This window comes from Schistocerca piceifrons, chromosome X, assembly GCF_021461385.2.
Source record: "Schistocerca piceifrons isolate TAMUIC-IGC-003096 chromosome X, iqSchPice1.1, whole genome shotgun sequence".
Lineage (NCBI taxonomy): Eukaryota > Metazoa > Arthropoda > Insecta > Orthoptera > Acrididae > Schistocerca > Schistocerca piceifrons.
In genome coordinates, this window is record NC_060149.1 from 132,157,848 (window position 1) to 132,176,663 (window position 18,816).

The 18,816-nt window shown below is 43.3% G+C and overlaps 1 protein-coding gene across 1 annotated transcript in view; it reads left to right on the forward strand.

Annotated features, from left to right (window-relative positions):
• LOC124722214 (lipase 1-like) overlaps nt 1-18,816 on the forward strand; it is a 228,009-nt gene that overhangs the window by 100,474 nt on the left and 108,719 nt on the right. Inside the window, exon 5 of the mRNA XM_047247409.1 lies at nt 9,321-9,479. Within this exon, the coding sequence (XP_047103365.1) occupies nt 9,321-9,479 (159 nt within the window). The remainder of the gene's footprint in view (nt 1-9,320; nt 9,480-18,816) is intronic.

The following is an 18,816-nucleotide window of genomic DNA, read 5'->3' on the forward strand; positions in this document are numbered from 1 at the left end:
GAAAGCCCATATCGATGTTGTTTCGTTGACACTTTTTGATGGACCAGGACTGAAATCTGCAGCAATTTGCGGAAGGGTGGCGCTTTTGTCACGTTGACCGATTTTCTTCGGTCGTCGTTGGCCCCGTTCTCGCAGGAGCTTTTTCGGCCGCAGCGACGTCGGAGATTTGATGTTTTACCGGATTCTCGACATTCACGGTACTCTCGTGAAATGGTCATGCGGGAAAATACCCATTTCACTGCTACCTCGGGCCGGCCGCGGTGGTCTAGCGGTTCTAGGCGCTCAGTCCGGAGCCGCGCGACTGCTACGGTCGCAGGTTCGAATCCTGCCTCGGGCATGGATGTGTGTGATGTCCTTAGGTTAGTTAGGTTTAAGTAGTTCTAAGTTCTAGGGGACTGATGACCATAGATGTTAAGTCCCATAGTGCTCAGAGCCATTTGAATCATTTTGCTACCTCGGAGATACCGTGACCCGTAGCTCGTGGGCAGACTATAACACCACGTTCAAACTCACTTAAATCTTGATAACCTGCCATTGTAGCAACAGTAACCGATCTAGCAACTCCGCCAGTCACTTGTCCTCTTATATAGGAGTTGCCAGCTGCAGCACCGAATTCTGCCTGTTCACATTTCTCTGTATTTGAATACGCATGCCTATGCCAGTTTCTTTGGCGCTTCAGTGTATTACCTAAATGGGTTTTGCTGTTGAATATTAAGTAAAGGAATTATACAAAAAAGGTTTTCAGTTTAATCTCAGTGGATACGGTATTTCACAATTTGGAGCAACGTACACTCACTAGTAACGTTTTCAGTTCTTTGAGTTCTTTCACTTCACATCTTTATCAGTGCACCAGTTTTTGTTCCTCTGAGTGATTTTTAAACATTAAGTTTCAGTACACATATAGTGATATTATGGCTGTTTCAAATTATTTCAAGTCCATCTTACTGGCTTTTCAGATATTGCAGGCAATCCCCTAAATACTTATTCATTAACTCACGCTCCCACCTTTTATCTCCCTCACCCACACACCTCAAGCTCAATATAATTAATTAAAACGGAAGATGTGAAACCAAAATAAACTGCTCTGCAAAACTTGAGGGCGAGAGAGATAAAGAAGCATAATATATTAACTACTTGTTGGAAATGAATGAAAATGCGAAAACATGTCTTATGACTCCCAGCCATGCACAGAAAGCTGGATGTCACATGGTGTGAGGTCAGTGAAACACAGTGACAAATGGGGATGGTCCCACAAAACGAGGCAGTTGAAGTACTGGGAAAAGACAACATGTGTCAATCAACCAGCACTTTGGTGGTGTTCTTAATTACAACATGGTCTGGGGCAATATAGGGATGAGCCGGCCGGTGTGGCCGAGCGGTTCTAGGCGCTACAGTCTGGAACCGCGCGACTGCTACGGTCGCAGGTTCGAATCCTGCCTCGGTCATGGATGTGTGTGATGTCCTTAGGTTAGTTAGGTTTAAGTAGTTCTAAGTTCTAGGGGACTGATGACCTCAGCAGTTAAGTCCCATAGAGCTCAGAGCCATTTGAACCAATATAGGGATGACTTCACATGGGGAAGAATCATCGGGAAACTGGAAGAAAGACCAAGTGTGATGAGTGTAGACCAAGAGTTTGATATTGCTCACAGCTCAATTTTACATGCATGGGTAGTACTCTGAACTACAGGCTCTGTGCCAAAAGGAGAGGAGGTGTTCGACCACTGTCAACTACACAGCAGATGATGGCTACACTGAATAACAGGCAGAAAGGGACTCATGCCGAACAGCAGGTACAATTGCAACCACATCTAACAGGACTGCAGTGCGTGCACTCTCACACTTCACAGTGGCACTGCGACTGGATGGGGTGGTCTCTTTTTTCCTAACGACCAGTGCACTGTGTACCATTGATACTCGCAATGGTTCTAAGAGCATAAGGACTGGGCCAATAAGGAGGGGGTCAGTGTGTGCATACACATATATACTTCCATTTAACAGCCTTCAGATGAAAGAAGATCTCAGAGTGGAATGTCCTGTGATACTGCACCATACATTTGTGCTTCATGGTCGCTTGGTATGTCGATGTAAGATGCAAATGACACTCGTCTGGCTGATTCCACATCCTTAGCAATGCGTCTCGTTCCCCTATGCTCCCATCTAATCACCACAGTATGCAATAGTATCATCCCATGTACTGTAACGCCCGTGGGACTCGACGCTACATTACTTAACAGCGTTAGGTCTATGCTGTCAGGATGTGGTCGCACCATCACCCCTTGGGCATTGGCGGGTGGCCTTGTGGAAGATGACATGTTCGGCGGCACCAGCTCGTGGCGTTGCAGTGTCGCCCACTTGCAGCGGCATCACCGCCCAGTGACACCACAGGGCAGAGGGCGTGCTATGCGGATGGCGTTGCTTGCTCTGGCCACAGCTGAGAGCAGCTTCAGAAAATTATTAGCTACTTACCTGGAATTTTTCATTATAAAAAGTCATATTATGACCAAAAAATATTGATTTAAGTGTTAATTTTAGACTGTTAAAATTTACAAAGCTCCGAGGTAAACTTTCACAAACATCAGTTTTACGGATCTTCTTGAAAAAAAGTAACGAGTTTCAGACGGTTAATTCTGACGAAGCTGGTGACGTAAATCTCTGAATTTATCTCTTTGCATTTTTCATGGGTCTTAATCTAAACCAAAGCCCCTATATTTATTTCATCATGCTGTATTTGTTTATTATGTCTCCTTCATCTAGCTGAAATATATTTTCCCATACCTTCTTCAGTTGTTCTAGTTCGTCCTCTAACTTCCCATCTCTCTCTGGGATATAGGATATGTATATATTTTTTTCATCAGCTTCAAAGGTTTCTAATTGGGGTAAAATCATAGATTTCACGTTTGACACTATTCAGTACTTCTGTTTCACTACGAAGTTCACCAACAGACTGTTTCTCTCATTACAACAGCATTATAATATTATCATAAATGGACCACAAAGTTCAAATGAACTAGAAAGATTATGATTTTGACTTTTTTGATATAGAAATGACGGAAATGAATCTGTAATAGCGAATGTGGAACAAGGGATGACAATGGAAACTAAATTCGATTCTAGTGTGTAAGCAAATTTACTGACTTGTTTGATATATGCGATAAATTATCTGAATAGTAATGTTACAAGAAAATTAAAAGCAGGGCAGAATGGATTGAAATAGCTCACATTAAATCTTGGGCTAAAAGATTTTAAGAAACATGTGGCAGTCTTAAGGATGAAATGGAACAAACCATTGAGGAACTAAAATGGTAATTGCAAAGAAGTCTTGACCAAAAAATTTCTAAGGTTAGAGAAGAAATGCAGGAAGAGATTTAAGAATAAAAATTGAAGTAAATGAAACTACTGAAGGAGTGAAAACTAAAATCGGTGCCAGAAAGACAAGGAAATTGCATTAAACAAAAAAAAAAAAACAGCTTTCGATAATATTGTGGAATAACGAATCGCTCAGTGCAAGACTGAACAATGTAAAATTATAGATTTTTATAGATTTCTGTGACCAACTAATACTTAAGCACAACGATAGCTGTTGGTTGAAAATGAAAAAAGACCAAGTCACGTACTTCTTTAAGAAGTACAGAAGTGCCATAAGAACACTCATCGATCCTCAATGGCAGAAGCTATAAGAGAGGCATTGCGAATCACAGATAAATTTTCTGTTAAGATACACTTTATCTTACTTAATATCTTCTGCGTGTAGTCCGGAAAATGAACATGATGATAAAGCCAGATAAATTCGTGCTTAACGTATGCATACAGACAGTCGTTTACCCTATACAATCATTTTTCTGTATTGTCTTGAAAGTGACAAAGACTTCTAGAAATAACAAGCTATGTTTATCACAGGTTGCTTTCCAATCACTTATTCGATGGCTATCCCACTCGCATGGACTTGTCATTACAGCCAGGTAGAGCGACCATACCTGCTAGCAACAAAGAAACTGGCAGATTTCCTGAGTCCATAGACAGAATCGACAAACCACAGGAAGCAAAGTAAGGCAACATAGTAAGTGAAAGACCCTCCAAAAAGGAAAAAAAAAGAGAAATAATGTAGACAGATTCCACACGAAATAGTCTGCAGACTTGAATTCACAATCCTAGTGCTAAATGAAATACTAATAACGATAAGTGTACTTTTCGACTTTGTCTCCGGTAAATTATGATGCTGTCAGAGTTGAGCGAGCTTCTTCTAATGTAGTACCTAACTCAAGTGCATGACACTTGTATTTGTCAAATTTTGGGACGAATGGTTTTGAAGCACTGTGGTTTTTCTCAACTGAAATTTATTAAAAGTTAAGCTAAAGCTATTTATTGAGCACTGACGTTAACAAATTATTATTGCATTAAAATATTTTAGTTAGTTTTGTAATCAAATTATTATTGTTATAAGGCGTGCTATATATTTCACTAGTATCACAAAAATCATAGGTATGTGGCATGTTAAAAATGGGGGTGATGACAAGATGTATTCCAGGGAAACTGTAACGAGTTGTGCTCTTCCCCCCGCCCCCCTCCCCCTCCCCCAGTGAACCGATACCTAGATCGGCACAAGCCTGTTTCTACGAAATACGTTGACTGTGGTATTGTTCTGGCTTGGAATGGTGTACCTACGACTCACCCACAGTACATAATCGGCGCAAGAAGTCGGTTGCAGTTGTTTTAAAATGGGATAATTTGCTGAGAAATTCGTGTGCTAAGTTTTCTAGTAGTTACTTCGTCATTTAAAATATATGGTGGAAATGATAATCACTTACAACGTACCACAGTGGTGTAGGGACACCCAGACGAAAAAGTTGATATAGGACACTTGTGATCTACCAAGCTAGCAGACAACCTCAGATTGGTCTGCAAAAGCCACCTACTGTAGCATATTTGCGCCGAGCGATATTTTCAACATCTTGTCGCCCTCTTACGTCACCAGCTTCATCAGAATTAACCGTCTGAAACTCATTACTTTTTTTCAATAAAATACGCTTGAGTATAAAACGCACCTTGTTATTTCACTTACAAATTGTAAAACTGATGTTTGTGAAATTTGACCTCATAGCTTTGTGAATTTTAATTGTTTCAAATAACAATTAAATCAATATTTTTTGGTCGGGTCCGCAGCATAGAATACGTCATAATATGACTTTTTATAATGAAAAACTCCAGGTAAGCAGCTAATAATTTAGTTAGTAACGTTTCTTCTGTACTAAAAGCTTGGTTCGGCTACAGCGCCATTCTCAAGGAAACCTGTAGATCAAGAGCGCCCCTGCGATAGTTTATAGAAGAGGGGGCTGGGGACAAAGCGGGAAGAGTGCAATATTTTTAATGTTCTGTAAGGCAAAAGGCGACCTGTAAGTAGCCCTAATAAATTTCCAGTTTCAACCATGTTACAGACCTGCGTAACACAGACTTTTAAATCATTTTTTAAAAGAAAAACACTTGATATCAATTTCTTTTTTCCTTCCCTGTGAGCTGGGTTGGGAGAGGGGGGGTGGCGCCATGGGCGCCCTTGCTGTAGATGTTACACTTGTCGTGTCTACTTACGTTTATAAAAATTGTACATAAAAGTCAGTTTACATACATACTTACATTTAGTTGGAATAGATGCCCATATTGTATCAATGAGTAAACTGCCGACTATCTGCTTGTTGCCAAATTGCTATAATCACGTAAGTTCTATTTGTATATAACATTTTCGTGAATGCTAATATTTCGTGCCCTTTAACCGATATACAATTTAGCACTAGATTCAAAGAACACACAAGAAATTGTGACAGCAGTCAGTCAAGCTTGTACCTGCATCTCAAAAACCAAAACCACAGAGCAGAACATCTCGAAAATGCTAGCTAGTTCTACAAAGAATACCAAAAGGACATACCATGAACACCTTGGAAGAATCAGAAATATACATACATACAAAAAACTATGCAAACGATATCCTTAATGAACAAATAGATCGCGAAGGTAAAAATTATTTAGAAAATTTTACTGACTTTTGGAAAATGCTAACGGATAAAAAATATAGTAAATAAAAAACCATAGATACAAATAATATTAAAATTATAATATCAGTGAAATGCAACTAACATCACTGAATAGCGAAGATTACCCTGTAAACATAAAGCATAAACGAGAAACTGTCAAACTAGCCGTCCAAAGTATTTAACAAAAATATTAGATAAAAATGGAACTTACATGAATACAACAAGGTAGCAACAAATAGACAGTCGACAGTTTAGTCGCTGATGCAATATAGGTACCTATTCCAACTAGATTTAAGTATATACGTATACTGCCCTTTATGTGCAACTTTTATAAACTTTTATAAAAGTAAGTAAACTCACTAAACGTAACATCTACATTTTTACTTAAGAATGGCGCTATATCCGAAATAAGCTTGTAGTTAAGAAGAAACATTATGAGCAGCTTACCTGGAATTATTCATTATAAAACAATTCAGTCGTTTTGTTTCTCTAGCCGTCTTACTGAGAGACTGCTTTGCTTGTGAGGGTTGGATTTAGGTGGACTTGTAAAGGCAATTAGTTTTCACACAACTTACAGAAGTCTTTTTTCTTTCATTTTCGTCATGGGAAACTATATTTCTAATGTCAACAAAATAAAAAAAATAAAAAATGTGACCGCCTAAGCCAGTGGCGTAGGAAGACGAAAAGATATTCTAAGTATCGCGTAGTATGCATGTGCTATAGCTTAGATGGCTATTATAGGCCAGTTTGAGATTGTTTTCCGGTTAGATAAATTCCAAGTGTCTCATATAAAACTGTTCGTCTTGATTTCCCCTACATCACTCGGGTACGTTGTAAACAGGTATCCTTTACAATCTGTATACGATTTCCTTTCTTGTGACACTCCTAAGGCGTTAGCTTTAAGCACCCGTCGTACAATACCATCCTAAGCATTTCATCAGCGTTCTACATCTACATACATACTCCGCAACCCACCATACGGTGCGTGGCGAAGGGTACCTAGTACCACAACTAGCATCTTCTCTCCCTGTTTCACTCCCAAACAGAACGAGGGAAAAATGACTGCCTATATGCCTCTGTACGAGCCCTAATCTCTCTTATCTTATCTTTGTGGTCTTTCCGCGAAATATAAGTTGGCGGCAGTAAAATTGTACTGCAGTCAGCCTCAAATGCTGGTTCTCTAAATTTCCTCAGTAGCGATTCACGAAAAGAACGCCTCCCTTCCTCCAGAGACTCCCACCCGAGTTCCTGAAGCATTTCCGTAACACTCGCGTGATGATCAAACCTACCAGTAACAAATCTAGCAGCCCGCCTCTGAATTGCTTCTATGTCCTCCCTCAATCCGACCTGATAGGGATCCCAAACGCTCGAGCAGTACTCAAGAATAGGTCGTATTAGTGTTTTATAAGCGGTCTGCTTTACAGATGAACCACATCTTCCCAAAATTCTACCAATGAACAGAAGACGACTATCCGCCTTCCCCACAACTGCCATTACATGCTTGTCCCACTTCATATCACTCTGCAGTGTTACGCCCAAATATTTAATCGACGTGACTGTGTCAAGCGGTACACTACTAATGGAGTATTCAAACATTACGGGATTCTTTTTCCTATCTATCTGCATTAATTTACATTTATCTATATTTAGAGTTAGCTGCCATTCTTTACACCAATCACAAATCCTGTCCAAGTCATCTTGTATCCTCCTACAGTCATTCAACGACGAGATCTTCCCGTACACCACAGTATCATCAGCAAACAGCCGCACATTGCTATCCACCCTATCCAAAAGATCATTTATGTAGACAGAAAACAACAGCGGACCTACCACACTTCCCCGGGGCATTCCAGATGGTACCCTCACCTCCGATGAACACTCACCATCGAGGACAACGTACTGGGTTCTATTACTTAAGAAATCTTCGAGCCACTCACATTCTTAGGAACCAACCCCATATGCTCGTACCTTAGTTAGGAGTCTGCAGTGGGGCACCGAGTCAAACGCTTTCCGGAAGTCAAGGAATATGGCATCCGTCTGATACCCTTCATCCATGGTTCTCAAGATATCATGTGAAAAAAGGACGAGTTGCGTTTCGCAGGAGCGATGCTTTCTAGAGCCGTGCTGATGCATGGACAGCAACTTCTCTGTCTCAAGGAAATTCATTATATTCGAACTGAGAATGTGTTCGAGCATCCTGCAACAAACTGATGTTAAGGATATTGGTCTGTAATTTTGAGGATCCGTCCTTCTACCCTTCTTATATACAGGCGTCACCTGCGCTTTTTTCCAGTCGCTCGGGACTTTACGTTGGGCAAGAGATTCGCGATAAATGCGTTTCACCTATAGTAGCAGCCGTGCAAGGTTGGGTCGTCATCCGCATGGTTTATCTTCACGAGAAGAGCAGACACGTTTTAATTCAGTCACATATTCCTTAACAACTGAAAATCAAGGAGTAGTCTCCTGTATCTTCATCAACTTTGGATCAATTTTCATTAGCGAGGAACCATTCAAAACAAAGAATTCTGTGACAGTTTATTCATAAGAACAAATCATGACAAATTCAAATAGCCATACAAACAAAATTATTCCGCAGGCCACGTTATTGATCACGATGAAACAATTTATGAATACTATCACTTTATAGACAAATTTGTCAAGCCAAGAACTTTTCACCTTGGCATTGTATACTGAATGTTTTTGTAGGTGCACGGGACGTTCTCTTCTGTCATTCTCTAAACACAAAACGTTTTTAGTAACTGAGCATCCCGATCTTCATCCTTCTTTCACAGAACGTTATCCTATCTGATTTCATGGAACCAGCTAAATAGGGAGTCCATTCAGGGGGACGATAACAAGACACGAAGTGCAGCTGATAAAATCACTAAAGTCTGCTTTCAAACACTATTCAATTAAGTATCAGAAATATATGTGTTCGAATTGCACGGCTGAATACAATTGCAACAGCGGAGAACACGACCACGGAAGTTCATCCGCCAGTTTTAACAGTCAACATTGTTGAAACTTGCAATAGCAGGTTCAAATTGTAGTTGCTAACGCGCGTCACTACGGATCAATTGGAATGAAAGTAAATCTAATCTAATCTAATCTTTCCTGGAAGTTCAATGACAGAGTGCAGTCAGGGATTGCTGGCGTAAGTATCGTGGTCCAGCCGCTGTTTTCGTCATATTTTTATAGACTCGTAGATAATGGTTCAACTCTAACATGAAACATTACATCGTCAAAACCTAAAATGTGTAAATATTAAACATAGCGCTACCTTATTTGTGCCCACAGAGCCTCCTCCAGAGAGCGCGCATATACAGAGTTCCGCCAACGACCAAAGAATCTTGCTCGCTGTTGCAGAAGACTTGTGGGGACGACAAACCTACGCAGGATCTCTGCCTGAATCTCATTCAAACTCTTTATGGGTGGGATCCTCAAGGTTTAAATAAGGTGAGTACCATGTACAAATGCATATACTGATAACAATTTAATAGATTTGTATTTGCAGGGGATCTACCTTGAGCAAAACATAATTTTATCTTTTCTTCTATTTCCCAGACAAGTTCCACTGCACTTTCAGCATCATCAGTGGGCTTTTATTTTCATCTCTTAAAGAGGAAAAATGCTTTTCACTACTTGTACACATATAAATTTGACTTTTTAAGACAGCGAATGGGGCGATGGGTAATAATTATTGTATTTTGTTCTCTAGGTTGTAAACTGAAATGTTTGGTAGTCTTATGCGAGTCTGGGATACCATAGCTTTTTACAGTGGTCTGAAAACTGTTTACGCGGCCATCCAGAGATCGATGGAGAACATATTGTTCATTGTCTAAGTATAATACTAAGGGGCCAGGAACCACGACGATAAAAGTCTATTGTTGTTTAACGAAACATTGTTCCACATGCACAAGAATAAGTAAGCAAATCATTAAAGCTTGTTCTATTGTTCTCAGCACCGGAAACAGTTCAGAACGATTTCTACTCTTTGTTCCCATTCAGGAAAAGTTAACTGCTTGCCTTAAAAGAGGAGAATAACTTACCGCTGTTTTCTATAATATAGCGGGCAGCATACTAAATAGAATGTGGAGAAAGAAACACAGGTTTTCCCAGATATATTCTGAATCCAAGTAGGTTAACTTTTACATAGTTTCACAACATATACGCAACATGTCAATCGACCGAAAATCAATAACGTCAGCCATTACTAACGCCATCCGAGGCTGAAACGGACGCGAACAGCTGACTGACTGACTGACTTAGGAGATCTCTGGATCTCTTTTCTTTTGTAGCTCTCGCACTTTTAGTCCTTTTCCTACTTAACTGCTCTATTCGTTCGGTTTTTTAAAAACTCTTCTCTTTTTGCTCTGCTCAAGGTATCATTCTGGTTTTGTTACACTATTTCTCTTATTATGAGTTTTATTCACGCACTAGGTCCGATCACCTTGTGGTTGGGCGCCAATGTATCTGGCTGACCAGACTGGCTATTAATGGGTTTTCAGATTCTGCGCCTCTTCATAGAACTGGCGAGTGATCTGTTCGATGAAGTCCTTTAACGTGGGAACACCAGCCTGCTCATGAAGCTCCCTAGTGGGGAAGTGTCTGGGTAAGTGCAGAGCAAGGCGGAGAGCTTTGTTCTGCACTTTCTGTAGTTTTTCAATGCGGATGTGGGCAGCATTGCCCCATACCATAGAAGCCTACTCTATAACGGACCTAATAAGTGCCAAATATAGTGTTAATCCAGATTGGGTGCGCAACGTCGTTGTTGGGTTTAAAATTGGATAAAGCGTGCGTAGGCAACCCAACGCTCTCCCTCTTACTTCGCGGACGCGAGGTCCCCAGGTCATGTGCCGATCTCAGGTCGCGCCAAGGTATTTCCTGGTTCGTGATCATCTGATGGGGCCTCTCGTGATACGAGGCGTTACTAAATCTTTAGGGAGCTTTTACCTGGTAACGACCAGGGCTTGGCTTTTAGGCGCATTCATCTTGAGTCGCCTAAGATCCAAGGTTATCGCACACTTTTTGCACACGTCGTCTCATTGTGTGTGGGCTGAGACTGCGCACAAAGAGCGCTATGTCGTCTGCATAAAGCGCAACTCGACGCTTGCAGTTTTCGGCATGTCAGACGTATACAGTATAGTGTACACAGCAGCAGAGGGCTGAGAACAGACCCCTGCGGCACTCACGCCCGTATTCGTCTTTCTGTAGAATTCCGTGTGCTCGTACGTGAAAAGTGCGGTCATTTAGGTAGGTTTTGAGCAGGCGGACGTGTGACACCGGTACCCCCACTACAAGAAGCTTGTACGGGAGGCCGTTTTGCCACACGCTGCCGAATGCCTTGGACACGTCGAAAAGTACCTCCCCCTAGGTACTCTCTACGGTCCAGCGCTCCCATTGGCTGCTCAACCAACCTATGTCGCTGTTGTTGGGTTGAGTGCCCCCTCCGGAAACCGAAGTGCTCATTCGGAAGGAGGCGCTCATCCTTCACTTGTCTACACAGCCTTTCGAAAACCATAGAAAGAGCTGGCAGTAGGCTTGTCAGCCTAGAATTGTGAGCGAGTCTAGTATGCTTACCAGGTTTAGGAATGGCAACTACCTTCACGTGTTTCCACGCAGAGGGGAAGCTGCCAGTTCGTAAGAGGCAGACACCTCGTTATTTATATACGCTCCGGCGGGCGGCGAAGGGAACATTTTGTTCCGAAACTGTTTGGAGCGTTGGTAGCAGTGCCCAGCCAGCACCATTCATGACTACAAAATTACACTACTGACCATTAAAATTGCTACACCACGAAGATGACATGCTACAGACGCGAAATTTAACCGTCAGGAAGACAAATGATTAGCTTCTCAGAGCATTCACAAAATGTTGGCGCCGGTGGCGACACCTACAACGTGCTGACATGAGGAAAGTTTACAACCGATTTCTCATACACAAACAGCAGTTGACCGGCGTTGCCTGGTGAAACGTTGTTGTGCTGCCACGTGTAAGGAGGAGCAAGGCGTACCATCACGTTTCCGACTTTGATAAAGGTCGGATTGTAGCCTATCGCGATTGCGGTTTGTCGTATCGCGACATTGCTGCTCGCGTTGGTCGAGATCCAATGACTGTTAGCAGAATATGGAAACGGTGGGTTCAGGAGGGTAATACGGAACGCCGTGCTGGAACCCAACGGCCTCGTATCACTAGCAGTCGAGATGACAGGCATCTTATCCGCATGGCTGTAACGGATCGTGCAGCCACGTCTCGATCCCTGAGTCAACAGATGGGGACGTTTGCAAGATAACAACCATCTGCACGAACAGTTCGACGACGTATGCAGCAACATGGACTATCAGCTCGGAGACCATGGGTGCCGTTACCCTTGACGCTGCATCACAGACAGGAGCGCCTGCGATGGTGAACTCAACGACGAACCTGGGTGCATGAATGGCAAAACGTCATTTTTTCGAATGAATCCATGTACTGTTTACAGTGTCATCATGGTCGCATCCGTGTTTGGCGACATCGCGGTGAACGCACATTGGAAGCGTGTATTCGTCATCGCCATACCGGCGTATCACCCGGCGTGATGGTATGGGGTGTCATTGGTTACACGTCTCGGTCACCTCTTGTTCGCACTGACGGCACTTTGAACATTGGACGTTACATTTCAGATGTGTTACGACCCGTGGCTCTACCCTTCATTCGATCCCTGAGAAACCCAACATTTTAGCGGGATAATGCACGACCGCATGTTGCAGGTCCTCTACTGCCCTTTGTGGATACAGAAAATGTTCGACTGCTGCCCTGGCAAGCACATTCTCCAGGTCTCTCACCAACTGAAAACATCTGGTCAATGGTGGCCGAGCAACTGGCTCGTCACAGTACGACAGTCACTACTCTTGATGAACTGTGGCATCGTGTTGAAGCTGCATGGGTAGCTGTACCAGTACACGCCATCCAACCTCTGTTTGACTCAATGCCCAGGCGTATGAAGGCCGTTATTATGGCCAGAGGTGGTTGTTCTGGGTACTGATTTCTCAGGATCTATGCACCCAAATTGCGTGGAAATGTAATCACAAGTCAGTTATAGTATAATATATTTGTCCAACGAATAGCCGTTTATCATCTGCATTTCTTCTTGGTGTAGCATTTTTAATGGCCATAGTGTATTTATATTGTTGTCAGTTGAAGACTAACAACGATCCCAATTTTTCTATAAGTATTTCTGTACTTTATTTATGTTCTATAAAGTACCTAATAGCCTGATAGCTCTTAAATTTTGAATTCCAGAATTTTCCAAACTGAACTGACAGTAGATGGCGATCTCTGAACTGTCTGCCTTTAATTCTGTTCCTTTTAAAATTTACCGCATTATCTTGAAACTTGGTACGCCTTCGTTATTACATGTAATGAATATAGTGTTGTCAGCTTCGCATGGAGCTGAGCATCAATATATGGCAACATGTTTGAACTCACCTTCTCACACACAGGCAGTGAACTACATTCTTATTTAAGCATGTTCATATATGCAGCTATATGTAAGGGTTTGTAAATAAAAAGTATAAGGACCACATATACGTATGTTTTCTCTACAAAATCCTTAGTATGCTAATGTAAATATATAGTCAGCGCCATGGCTGAAGGGACAAAACACCATCGTCATAATGACTTCATAGTAACTGACTGATCCTGCAATACTACTGAAAATCTGAAGAAAAAGACTAGAACACTCCTCCCCGACAATATATGATCGATAATTGCAGGTACCTTAGACTGCAGCAAGATGAATCTCATTACGTCATTGCTAACACAACCAGATGGAAATGACACTGAGCATGTGCATGTATTTCCAAGAACGTTATTTCAACCCTAATACTAGCTATTGCAGGATATATTGTCTGGCACTGATGGGGTAACATACATGACATTGAGCAAAATCAGCGATACCCCACCGCCAGAAAAAATAAAGCTGAACACTTTGTTAATATTTGACGAAGTTGAAAACCAGGATTGTCGTTGTATAGGGGTAGACATCATCTACACCCCTGGAAATGGAAAAAAGAACACATTGACACCGGTGTGTCAGACCCACCATACTTGCTCCGGACACTGCGAGAGGGCTGTACAAGCAATGATCACACGCACGGCACAGCGGACACACCAGGAACCGCGGTGTTGGCCGTCGAATGGCGCTAGCTGCGCAGCATTTGTGCACCGCCGCCGTCAGTGTCAGCCAGTTTGCCGTGGCATACGGAGCTCCATCGCAGTCTTTAACACTGGTAGCATGCCGCGACAGCGTGGACGTGAACCGTATGTGCAGTTGACGGACTTTGAGCGAGGGCGTATAGTGGGCATGCGGGAGGCCGGGTGGACGTACCGCCGAATTGCTCAACACGTGGGGCGTGAGGTCTCCACAGTACATCGATGTTGTCGCCAGTGGTCGGCGGAAGGTGCACGTGCCCGTCGACCTGGGACCGGACCGCAGCGACGCACGGATGCACGCCAAGACCGTAGGATCCTACGCAGTGCCGTAGGGGACCGCACCGCCACTTCCCAGCAAATTAGGGACACTGTTGCTCCTGGGGTATCGACGAGGACCATTCGCAACCGTCTCCATGAAGCTGGGCTACGGTCCCGCACACCGTTAGGCCGTCTTCCGCTCACGCCCCAACATCGTGCAGCCCGCCTCCAGTGGTGTCGCGACAGGCCTGAATGGAGGGACGAATGGAGACGTGTCGTCTTCAGCGATGAGAGTCACTTCTGCCTTGGTGCCAATGATGGTCGTATGCGTGTTTGGCGCCGTGCAGGTGAGCACCACAATCAGGACTGCATACGACCGAGGCACACAGGGCCAACACCCGGCATCATGGTGTGGGGAGCGATCTCCTACACTGGCCGTACACCACTGGTGATCGTCGAGGGGACACTGAATAGTGCACGGTACATCCAAACCGTCATCGAACCCATCGTTCTACCATTCCTAGACCGGCAAGGGACTTGCTGTTCCAACAGGACAATGCACGTCCGCATGTATCCCGTGCCACCCAACGTGCTCTAGAAGGTGTAAGTCAACTACCCTGGCCAGCAAGATCTCCGGATCTGTCCCCCATTGAGCATGTTTGGGACTGGATGAAGCGTCGTCTCACGCGGTCTGCACGTCCAGCACGAACGCTGGTCCAACTGAGGCGCCAGGTGGAAATGGCATGGCAAGCCGTTCCACAGGACTACATCCAGCATCTCTACGATCGTCTCCATGGGAGAATAGCAGCCTGCATTGCTGCGAAAGAAGTGATATACACTGCACTAGTGCCGACATTGTGCATGCTCTGTTGCCTGTGTCTATGTGCCTGTGGTTCTGTCAGTGTGATCATGTGATGTATCTGAGCCCAGGAATGTGTCAATAAAGTTTCCCCTTCCTGGGACAATGAATTCACGGTGTTCTTATTTCAATTTCCAGGAGTGTATAACAGAACGTCGATGAAATGGATATTTATCGAGGCGTGAAAGGCTATTCGACAGAAATTACGATTCCTAAGGCTAGGGCAGTTAGAATGAGCTCATTCTCTTCTGAAAACATTTAAATCTGTAACTGAAATTCTTAAATAACATTCACACACACACACACACACACACACACACACACACACACACACACATACACACACCATAAGACAGATGGAGGAAGAGAAGCAGAAGAAGAAGGAGGAGGAGGAGGAGAGGAGCATGATTTCATACTAGCAATTTCACTAATCGTCATGGAGATACTGAGATAGACGGAATGTATAGAGTCAGCAGGGAACAATCATGTATGATGGGTACGTCACCTGTAAGGTTAACCAGTCATGCAGTACAGCTTGGCAATAGAGAACTTGGAAGCATGCCAGGTTTAGTGAATCAAATATTCCTAAAAACGTCAAACCTCAGCAAGTACTTACTGAAAGAGAGAAAAAAATATGCTGAAATATTACATGTTGTTGTTGTTGTGGTCTTCAGTCCTGAGATTGGTTTGATGCAACTCTCCATGCTACTCTATCTTTTGCAAGCTTCTTCATCTCCCAGTACCTACTGCAACCTACATCCTTCTGTATCTGTTTAGTGTATTCATCTCTTGGTCTCCCTCTACGATTTTTACCCTCCACTCTGCCCTCCAATACTAAATTGGTGATCCCTTGATGCCTCAGAACATGTCCTACCAACCTATCCCTTCTTCTGGTCAAGTTGTGCCACAAATATTGCATATGACTAGTTTATATAGGAAAACAACACCCAAAGTGGACGAATGAAAACGCGAACTATACGAAATACAAAAATTTTATTAAACCCACGTTAGCTGAAAGACATAGCACCGGAACAAATATCACCATTCAGCACTATAAAATGAACAATCGATCTCTGCAATATAAAATGACAATCCTAATGGACTAATACACGTGGGATGGTTATGGTGCTCATAGCATCAGCAGCCACTGCTAATACAGCTCACATGACTAAAATCATATCAGTCTTTTCAGAGCTTCGAGAAAGACATATTATTGAATAACCCACACCCAAGCGTATACGTTGGGGACTATAATAGTCACCACGAAATGTGGAAATATAGTACGAATGATAGCAATGGAGACATGCTGGTCGATTGGTCCGAGGGACGAAATACATATCTGGTCTTTGATGCCAAGGACCGAGGGACATTCAGATCAGCCGCATGGAACTGCGACTATAACCCGGATCTGTGCTTTGTTTCGAGGGATACAAACGATAAACCACTGACAGCCTCTAGAAGGGTCCTGACGGACTTCCCTCATAGCCAGCACCGCCCTGTGCTTATTAATATCGGTATATCCATCCCGATAATAAGGTCTTACCCTCGACCAAGGTGGAATTTTACAAAATCTGACTGGACAAAATTCTCTGTACAACTTGATTATACCTTGAGCTGGATCCCTCCAACCAGCAAGAGCTATGAGAAGTTTGTGGGAGCGGTCATTAGCTCTGCGAAAACAGCGATCCCAAGAGGGTACGCAAAAAATACATTCCCGGTTGGACAGGGATATGCGATGACCTGTACGCGGAGTTCCTCAAGAATGTGGACCGGGAAATAGCGGATGAACTATTACATAACATCGACTTTATTAGACGGCAAAAATGGGAGAATACTGTTGAAAATCTAGACTTTTCAAAGTCAAGCCGACAAGCCTGCGTAAACTTGGAGGCGCAAATCCACCTGAACATAGAAAGGACGAAATATCTCCCAACAAGGTTGCATCCCGCATAGTTTCTGCGTCTAGAGCCCCACGAAATAGAAAGCACACAACAAAAGTGAAGAAAGACTTAAAAACATTAAAAAGGACCCGTGCAATGGACTCAGAATATTCATCAGATATTCGCATCGAGGAGGTTACCAATGCCCTGAAGAAGGTTAAATCAGGCAAAGCTTCGGGTTTCGATGGTATCCCCCCTGAGTTCCTCATACATGTCGGAGCCTACACAAAACAATGGCTGGCTAAGTTCTTTACGGACATTCTCCAAGTGGGTAGCATTCCTACCTCACTTAAACGAGCAAAGATCATCGCAGTCCTGAAACCTGGTAAACCAGGCGATAGACCAGAGAGTTACCGCCCCATTGCCCTTCTCAGTATGGTCTATAAATTACTAGAAAGACTGTTCCTCAACAGAATAGGCCAGATTATACTCAAAAAAATCCTTATCGAACAAGCAGGATTCCGTCCATATCGCTGCTGTACAGATCAAGTCCTATCACTGACAACATATATAGAGGCGGGGTTCCAGAAGAAACATAAAGTAGCTGCAGCATTCATAGACCTAACAGCAGCCTATGATACAGTTCGGAAACCGGGGCTCATGTACGAATTAATCTGTGCCGTTCCCTGCAAGAAGATAACCAACCTCATTGATGATATGTTGTCAAATAGAACCTTCCAAGTAATAATGAGGAATGAGAGAAGTAAACAGATGAAACTCAATAATGGACTCCCACAAGGCTCTGTCCTTGCGCCCCTTCTTTTCAGCCTTTACATCGCTGACATGCCTGCAACCAGATCGCGCAAATTTGTTTATGCTGACGACTGGGCTCTAGCAACAGCCCACAGAAATATAGAAACTGCCGAAGATATCCTTACGAGTGACCTAGGGATTCTCAGCGAGTACTTTAGAAAATGGAGGCTACAACCTAGTGCTACAAAGACGGAAGTATCTGCCTTCCATTTGAACAACAAAATGGCCAACAGAGAACTACAAGTCTATCTAGACGGGAAATTACTAAATCACAACAAACACCCAAAGTACCTTGGGGCTACCCTAGATAGGACACTAACATTCAAAGAACACCTGACGAAAACTGCAGCGAAACTTAAAACACGCAACACATATTGCAGAAGCTCTGTGGCACCACTTGGGGCCCCACAGCATCTACCTTAAGAACATCCGCACTTGGCTTGGTGTATCCAGTGGCAGAATACTGTGCCCCAGTGTGGCTCAACAGCAAACACACACACATGGTAGATAGCCAACTTAATGCAACAATGCGTATTATATCAGGCATAATCAGGCCAACTCCTACAGTGTGGCTGCCTGTTCTCAGTAACATAGCCCCTCCTAACCCGCGCCGTGAACACGCTCTGGTTAGAGAATTTCAAAAAATCATGACCAACCCTCAATTAAAAATCCATGAAGATACGACATCCAAGGAAACCGACTCCGATCTAGGCATCCTCCACTAAAGACCGCACAGGCTCTGCACCAAACCAACTTTAAAATAAACGACCGATGGAAAGAGGAATGGGAGAG